Below are 9,242 nucleotides of genomic sequence, written 5' to 3' on the forward strand. Positions count from 1 at the left end.
AGAAGCATGAGACTCCAGTGTACTTGATAGCCTAGGTCACAGAAACTTCAGTGTGGCTGAGTATCCCCCAGAGCCCCACTTCAAACTACAGCCCCATCAGAAACTAATAATTAAATGCAATTTGCCTTTTGCACTTACTCATTTTTCTGTACTTTCATGTAATGTAGAAGCTCAAGAGACCAATGATGAGTTTTAACATAGAACAAGTGGTGATATTTGTACTAGAAAAGGCAACTGTTAGTGAGAAAAAGGATGAGGGATAAGCAAAGCTCTTAGGAATAACACATCTCTACAAAGCAGCAATATATTTAAGTGGGTTTGAGGACAAACATCTGTGAAATTGGTGTGATTTCTTAAAATTATTGTTCCTATGTATCCCTAAACTAGTATCTTCCATCTTTCTCAGAATGCTAATATGATTGGCATTTCTTTCTTGGCAGAGAAGAACAAAGTTATAGAGATGAGATTAAGACAGGAGTTGGGGGACCACTTCAATACAACTGTTTGCGACTGTTCCACTAAGACAAGTCAGAATGGACTGACAGCCATTTTTGAAAAGGCTTGTCAGTCAGCTGGGTCACATATGCAAAGTTAAAATGACCTTTTAAGGTCAAAGCTTGCATGACTGAATAATGGAGTAAAGGGGTCGAATTGTGCCCACAACTTCTGTGAATAGAGACACATAGAAAGCATCCGTCTCATTGAGTATAATTTATTTCAATGAAGAGAAAAGCTATGTTTGTAGTGGCACTCAATATATGAAGTTTGACAATTTCAATTCTGGCTTTTAATAGCAATGTAGTTTGCTATACGGTAGAAGGACTTAGAATATCTGTGTATCAGGTAGATAGGTTCCATCCGCATCCTTTTTCAGTGTCTTAACTAATTATCTGCATGTCATGTGGCACTAAGTAGAAATTGTTAATGTTTAAACATCACTAATTTTTAATGCATCTATCCTACTGAACCCATTAGGAAGGGGTTTGATCTCTCAAAGAAAGGCAAGGAGTAAGTTTGTTTGTTGTTGACGTGGGTTTGGTTAGATTTTTGAAAGAGAGGTACATCAAAAAAAAATCTTTCTCAGAAGTGTCATAGAACACAACATGTAATTTAAAACCCATTTGGATAATTGACTGATTTGACAAGAAGACAACCCTAGAATTAAACTATATATTAGAATCAAGGAGTGATGTGATTGTATATGATCAGTATATAACAGTTCACTATTTTGATAGGTGTCTCTTAAGGGACTGGAGTGAATATGCAAATTTCTACTAATGTTTTTGTAATTTAGATTTCTTTGTTTAGAGCTGTGATTGGAGACTGATAAAGCCTTACAGAAACTCAGTGAGCTGATTGACAAGTCTGTTTTCAAGAAAAACTGCTGTGTCTGATACTTTATTTCAGAGCAGAGTGTATCAGTGTATTTGATTTTGTTCTGACTGTCTTTGAAATATTTTATCAGGTGTCATTGGAGCAAGAAAAGGAACAAGAGACTTTAAACCAGAAAAATGTCACTGAGCCTCTCCCAGCAGCAGACATGAAGAAAAAAACAGATGGGTACCAGGATGTAGCAGTGAGGTCCCTGGCGTCCAGAGCAGACCCAGAAAAGGACAGTGAAACTGACCAAAGTTCCAATAGTGAGAAGGAGGCCGAGGAGGCAGGAGAGAAGGGTCCTGCTCCTCTGCTCCCGAGCACTCCCTTGGCTCCTGAAAGGGATCCAGTCCCAACCCCTGGTGCTGGCAAACAGTCCCTTGCCTCTCCCAGTGCCCTGATGGACTCAAAACAAGAAGCCAAAACCTGCTGTTTTAGAGAGAACCCTGAAAATGAGCTCCAAGATGCACCATTCCCCAGCTTCCCAACCACGCAGCCACCACTGGCAAACCAGAATGAGGTAGAGGAGGACAAGCTGCCTGCAATGGCTGATTACATTGCCAACTGCACTGTGAAGGTGGACCAGCTGGGCAGTGATGACATCCACAATGCACTCAAGCAGACCCCAAAGGTCCTTGTGGTCCAGTCATTTGACATGTTCAAAGACAAAGACTTGACTGGGCCCATGAATGAGAACCACGGACTCAATTACACACCTCTGCTATACTCTAGGGGCAATCCAGGCATCATGTCCCCACTGGCCAAGAAAAAGCTTTTGTCCCAAGTGAGTGGGGCGAGCCTCTCCAGCAGCTACCCTTATGGCTCGCCACCCCCTTTGATCAGCAAAAAGAAACTGATTGCCAGGGATGACTTATGTTCTGGTTTGTCCCAGGCTCACCACAGCCAAAACACTGACCACATGGCAGTCAGCCGGCCATCAGTGATTCAGCACGTCCAGAGCTTCAAAGGCAAGTCCTCGGAGGACAGAAAGAGCATCAATGACATCTTTAAGCATGACAAACTGAGTCGATCAGATGCCCATCGCTGCAGCTTCTCCAAACATCACCTCAACTCCCTGGCTGACTCTTACGTCCTGAAGCAAGAAATTCAGGAGGGCAAGGAGAAACTTCTAGAGAAAAGGGCACTCCCCCATTCCCACATGCCTAGCTTCCTGGCAGATTTCTACTCCTCCCCACATCTTCACAGCCTCTATCGTCACACCGAACACCATCTTCATAACGAACAGACATCCAAGTACCCTTCCAGGGATATGTACAGGGAATCAGAGAACGGTTCTTTTCCTTCCCACAAACACCAGGAAAAGCTCCATGTAAATTATCTTGCATCTCTCCATCTGCAAGACAAAAAGTTGGCCTCAGCAGAAGCCTCCACAGATGATCAGCCAACGGATTTAAGCCTTCCCAAGAACCTGCACAAGCCTACTGGCAAGGTCCTGGGCCTGGCCCACTCAGCCACAGGACCCCAAGAGAGCAAAGGCAGCTCCCAGTTCCAGGTCATCAGCAGCCAGAGTCGAGACTGTCACCCCAAAGCCTGCCGAGTGTCACCTATGACCATGTCGGCCCCTAAAAAATACCCAGAATCACTTTCCAGATCGGGCAAACCTCACCATGTGAGACTGGAGAATTTCAGAAAAATGGAAGGCATGGTCCATCCCATCCTGCACCGGAAAATGAGCCCTCAGAACATTGGTGCAGCACGTCCCATCAAGCGCAGCTTAGAGGACTTGGACCTGGTGATTGCAGGGAAAAAGGCCCGGGCAGTGTCCCCCCTGGACCCGTCCAAGGAGGTGTCTGGGAAGGACAAGTCCTCAGAACAGGAGAGCGAGGGCAGCAAGGTAGCCTATGGCGGGCATTCCGGGGGAGGATCTGAGAGCCACAAGCTTCCCCTGTCCTCCCCTATCTTCCCAGGTTTGTATTCTGGGAGCCTGTGTAACTCGAGCCTCAACTCCCGGCTCCCAGCCGGGTATTCTCATTCTCTTCAGTACTTGAAAAACCAGACAGTGCTCTCCCCACTCATGCAGCCCCTGGCTTTCCACTCGCTCGTGATGCAAAGAGGAATTTTTACATCGCCAACAAATTCTCAGCAGCTCTACAGACACTTGGCTGCGGCCACACCTGTAGGAAGTTCGTACGGGGACCTTTTGCACAACAGCATTTACCCTTTAGCTGCTATCAATCCTCAAGCTGCCTTTCCGTCTTCCCAGCTGTCATCTGTACATCCCAGTACAAAACTGTAAGCCCAGCTCTACCCAGCATCTCAAAACAGCAGAGCTGACAGAGCTTCACTCTCACCTTGGGGTGCTGGCTTGCAGAGTTTAGAAGTCAGTATTCCTTCTAATCTTGGGGTACTATTAGTCCCAGCCAGAGAGGCCGAGAGGAAAGGTGAACACACCTGATTTTTCTGGGACAACTGCAACCTGGCTGGTCCATCTTGACTCCCTTCCAACATCAATGCCCTGGCATCCCAGATCATTTGTTTTGCAAATGTGTCTTGTGAAGGGATTTCTGTATATCTGGGAAGAACTTAGAGGGCCCCATCTGAGCTCGAATGGTCAGGAAACAATCTGAGTCAAACGGGGCAGGCTTTTCAAAGGAAGGGGCAAAAACAGACTGGCAAACGTAGCCAACAGATACCCCTCTTTTCATAAAAAAAAAAAAAAACTCTCCAAGTTCAATCAATGCAATGTATAGTGAAACTTCAATAGATCTTTCATTTTGACACTATTAAACAATCCAGAGAAGTAAACACTGTTAAATTAACTGTATATATTTGCTTCTTGAAACTTCCCGTATCACTGTTTGCTCACCTAATTTATACACAGGCAGTTCATTTTCTCCCAGTTCCTTCTTGCTCCCCCCTTTTTTAATTAAACAATATTGCTTTTATTTGCAGGTTCTTTGTTTTTGTTTTATCTTTTTTTTTTTGTTTGTTTGTGTTAAAGGCTGACTGACTGTCCTAGTTGTTGATGCGTGTTTGTAATTTTTCCACATTTTATCATTTTGAGCAGCTTTTGGTGGTAAAGTTATTGTTTACAAATTGAAGCAACTGATTCTAGTGGAACAAATGAGAAAGAAACAGTCGAGCACACCTAAGTGCAAAGAAGGTTCCTTTGCAGCTCCGCACCTTGCGGGTTTTGTTCCTCGTAAATGGCATAGTTCAAAGAGCTTACACACTGCTTACTCGCCACATGCTTTGCTTTGAAGTATTGGGTTATGTGAAAATATTGAGCATTGTACTTACCTTATCTAGGCTGTGAAACTGTCCTACATACCAGAGGAATCATAAAAACAAAAACCTCACTGGCAGAAACTGATGAATAACAACAGAATCTAGAAGACATATTTGTGGGCTGCACAGATATTTTAGGAATTTCAGAAATTAGAACAGGAGCCAGAATGACTTTCATTGGTGTTGACACTGCTCCCTTTATACGGTCTGGGAAAAGAGGGTTGGGGAAAGGATGGAGCTCAACTGTCCAACGGAGGAGGAACGGCTGCAGGCCTGACCATTTGACCATCAGGCAGCTTCCCTAGGCAGCAGCCTTTTGAGTCCTAGGCAGTCACTGTCTTCATCAACTGGTTTCTTGGCATTCCCAAGAAGATTCTCCCAGGTTCCATCTTTGGGAATAATTGCCATAATGGATTACTCATTTCAAAAGAAAGTTATGTTCTTTGGGTTTTTGGGGCATGAGTTTTGTGTGCATTTGCACACATAAAGCAGTTTGGGGTTTTTAATCACCTGGCAATACTGTCCACTTTACAGTTTCTTGTGTATTTGGAAGTGAATGGTCAACCTGGTTAAACACTCAGAAGATGTGGAGTATGCCTATTGTCATTCTTGACCCTTTATTTCATTTGCTCCTCAGATGTAAAATCAAGGTGGACATATTTTCTAAGTGTATTTTAAGAGTCGATTAATAGTGGAATTTCTTCCCCATCCCCACCCGCCCCTGCTGAAGACTGCTTTGATGAAGTCCCCAGCCCATTCTCCCCTCCCCCAACACTACTAGTAGACTTTAGAATCATAGTTAACCAAGCCTTTTACCTCTGAGATATTTAAGTCTATGAAAATTGATGACAATTTTCAACCTCTAAATAGATAACGCAACTGCAAAATAATCAAAGCCAATAACAGTGAAACTGCGGCTCTTACACAAAGCCATGCATGCCGTGCATTTGTATTGAAATGTCTCCATAATATGAAGCCAAATATTCCATGTAACATACTTAATATCCAAAGGTGGAAACAAGAGAATGTAGAGATCCAGTGTTAAGAGTTCCATTTGCTTCAATTAATTATTTACCTTCCTGTGGAATAATATATATATATATATTTAATAGAATCATAGATAGACTAGTAGAATTTAGATTATAAATGTGTGAATGCAGATTATCCTGCTATTGCACAAGAATGAGGGGGGGAAATCTCAATTCCAGCTGGCAAAATGCTGGCCAGGACACATACAAGAAAGTTGCACTAGATTGAATGGTCACAGAATCAGACGACATGGAAGAAAAACGCTGGTGATTCTGCTGCCGACTTGGGCTAGATCGTATGTAGTTTCTGTGAGTTCACTTCTCAAAGAGAATGAGGGCTTTTTGTCCCCGGTGGAGCTCACCTATCCATTTGGAATATGGGGCATTTGTTTTCCCCACTGCAATGATTTCAGTCTGGTTTCATCATGTTGGAATTCGATCTCACCATTTTCAAACAATGTTAACATAGTCCAGCTTTTGTTTTTCTCATCTATTCTGAGAGGAGACCCACTGTTTCTGCCTGAGGAGTCTCATACCCTCAGCAAAACATCAGGACTAGTAAAGAGAGATGGGGGATATATTCTGAACAGAAGCAGTGTGTTATTTGTTTTAAAACTCTAAGCAGAGATCTTGGAAATCTTTCAAAAAAAACCATTGAATTCTTCATTGGCTGAGAACCACATTTTTAAAAGTCTTAAATAGGACTTTGTTTGCATTGTTTGAGTTCAAGGGGCCTTATTATTGAAGGGCATTGCACAAGCCTTTCTTTGTGCAATCGAACCATTGTTATTGGTAGTTCTGTAAAGGAAACTGTGGAATCTAATTGGCATTGGAGTCATAAATCTATTTACTGAGTATGGCTTCCAAGAAATGTTGCAATTCAAAATGCACTAAGTCTATGATTTATTGGAGATTTGGAGAATCCAAATAATATTTTTAAAAAACCTTTCCATACAACTTCTGGTCTAACTTTTGGCAACTTAATATAAAAAAAAATTTTTTTTAAAAAAAGAAGCCCAACAAAGTTCTAGAATTAAGTGTTCTCCTAGTGAATGATTTGAACTTGTAGTATTTGCCACAGGACTGACTTATTTATTTACTAGTGAGAAGCTCTTAAGTTCGCTTGCTTATCAGGGCATATACAGAAGGGTTTGTTCAAACTCAATGTTGACTTCACAACTTTCTGACCTGGTGCATGAATTCTCAAGTACTGTATTTCACTGTGTTGGTGTGTGTCTGATGGAAATTTTGAGGTGGTCCCACAAAAATATTTTATGTAGTGTGCCTTCAAAGAGAACCATTTATTCCTCTTCTCTTGTTGTAACACAAAGTCACATTTGGTGGTGGTCAGCCAAGTCCCATCTGGTCTAGTTTTACTCTTGTCCCAATTTTAGAGAGAAATGGGTATGATTTTGCGCTAGTGAGACCCACACCATTACAATGATGACCTTGAGCACTTAAACTCCAGTGTTGGCTGTTGATGTATTTGATATTCCGCTTGTCTCCCCATGGTTGAAATATGTCTGAAGAATAGCAGCGTAATCTCTTGGCTGTTTATACTTTTTTAAACTTTCCTGTGTTGTAAATATTGTATACTTTTTGGTGATTCCAGCTATGTAACCTCTATGCTCTGTTCAGTGGTTATTTGTATATAGTACCATGGCCCAGTGATATTATATAGTTTCCCAATGGAGAGGTTATTGAGTAACCTTTGCATTAGTTTAAACACTACCAGAAGAATGCTGAGCCAACTATAAACACTCAATTTTGTATGTTTTCCAAATTGTACTTATTACTGCTTTTGATACTGTATTACGTGCCAATAGTTTCCCAATCACATAGCAGGCAAGAGATATTTTGTACTTTTTGATCCACTGTAATATTTAATAAAAAATGTTACTATCTGTTTCCTTTTGGCTGTCTTTCACTTCTTCCTGGGGGGCTTTCTGGGAGCTATCCACGTGCTGGTCTCTAAATTGGATGATGACGAAGTCTGTAGTTTATTGAGATCCAACTGGATGTTCAATTAGTGTAAGTTATCTCTTATCTTCACAACCTCATGTAAACATGGTTGTGCTGTTTTAGTCATGAAGAAACAAAAGCTTGCAGGGGTATGTTATTTTGCCCAAACTACCTAACAAATGACAGCGTCAAGATTTGAACTCAGGGCTTTTAAATCTGTATACTTCCTTTGTAGATTTTGTTCATTTGTTGGCAGATTGCAAAAGTTATTATGTATTTGTTCAATCAACAAAGATTTACTCATGCCTCAATTGCCAGGTATACTGTTAGAAGCTGGAAATACAATGGTAAGTAAAAGATAAATATTGTCACTGGGGCTTATATGAAAGAGTTCATCAAATAGTCACTCCTATAAATGCAAAGCTTCAACATGACCTAGTTGGGTGGGAGAGGCATGTAATGACTAAAGTAACACATGAAGAGGAAGTGGTGATTAAACTGATACGTGAAGGATGAGCACAAGTTAACTAGGCCAGAGGGAATTGGGAAAGGAGTAATTCAAGCACAAGTTACCATGTGTGCAAAGGCCCCAAGGCAGGAACCAGTTTGGCTTCTTATAGGAATTTAGGGGGGAAAAAAGCCTATGTGGCATGATTATAATCTTAAGGGAATGAGGTTAGGTGAGGTTAGAGTGCAGCAGAGGCCATCCAAGTAGGCCCCAAGAGACCAGATGGAGCATTTTGTTCTTTATCTTAAGCAGGGAGGTGACATGTTCAGATGTGTCTTCCCAGCCTTCACTCCCAGAGCACCGCTGCCTGAGGACAGATTGAGAGCAACCTAACATCAAGGCGGTGATCATTCTGACTTGGATGATGGAAGAGATGTATAGACAGACACATTTCAAAGATACTTAGAAGAGTGAACAGAGCTTGGTGATGGAGTAAATGAGACAATTGATGCTGGGATATTCAGGAAAGGTTGAAAATCTAGGAAAATACTCTAGGTTCTGAGGTCTGTGTCTTTTATTCACAGACCTAGTGGTGATGGACCAAGATTTCTAGTATTTCTTTGATCCTCTGCCTTCAGGCTTCCCCCTGGCCATGCTCAGCTCAGCTTATTATTAGTTGAAATGAGGCATTTACAAAGTAGCATGCTATAAGCTCCTTTCTTAATGAACCCCAGAAATGGGAAAGAAGGGAAAAGGAGGGTCGCTTAAGACCCCACCACCTGGTCAAAATGCGCTTAGAATAGACAGAAGAGAGAAGCTGGTAGCAAGCATGTCGCCTCAACTCTGGGGGAGAAATGAACATACATTTTGCTAACAGACACAAGTCCCTTCACCTCGTCAAGGTTGACTTGCTGAAGGACCCCACAGGGCCCTCTGGTCTCAGCAGAAACTGCAGTGACATGTTGGGAGCCTTGCCCTGCTTTCTACTTATTGGCTATCATCCCCTTGCTAATCCAGCACCCAACACGCACGAGAGGAGTCCCAGCCCCACAGTTCCCCGGCCCTCATTCTGATTCATGTGCATTTTACCATCTCATATGAATCACTATGAGAACACCAAAAGAAATCCTCCCATCCCTGACACACTGGCGTTTGTAGATTTGATACTTGGTTCGTAAACA

At 42.2% G+C, this 9,242-nt stretch overlaps 1 protein-coding gene across 5 annotated transcripts in view; it reads left to right on the top strand.

Annotated features, from left to right (window-relative positions):
- The window catches only part of Arid5b (AT-rich interaction domain 5B), a 174,825-nt gene extending 167,266 nt beyond the window's left edge, over nucleotides 1–7,559 (top strand). For all 5 annotated transcript variants that reach the window (XM_074078952.1, XM_074078953.1, XM_074078954.1 and 2 more), the window contains one exon: nucleotides 1,466–7,559. In XM_074078952.1, the coding sequence (XP_073935053.1) occupies nucleotides 1,466–3,631 (2,166 nt within the window). In that variant the 3' untranslated portion in view covers nucleotides 3,632–7,559. The remainder of the gene's footprint in view (nucleotides 1–1,465) is intronic.
- Nucleotides 7,560–9,242: the final 1,683 nt, after the last annotated feature.

Source organism: Castor canadensis, chromosome 7, assembly GCF_047511655.1.
Source record: "Castor canadensis chromosome 7, mCasCan1.hap1v2, whole genome shotgun sequence".
Lineage (NCBI taxonomy): Eukaryota > Metazoa > Chordata > Mammalia > Rodentia > Castoridae > Castor > Castor canadensis.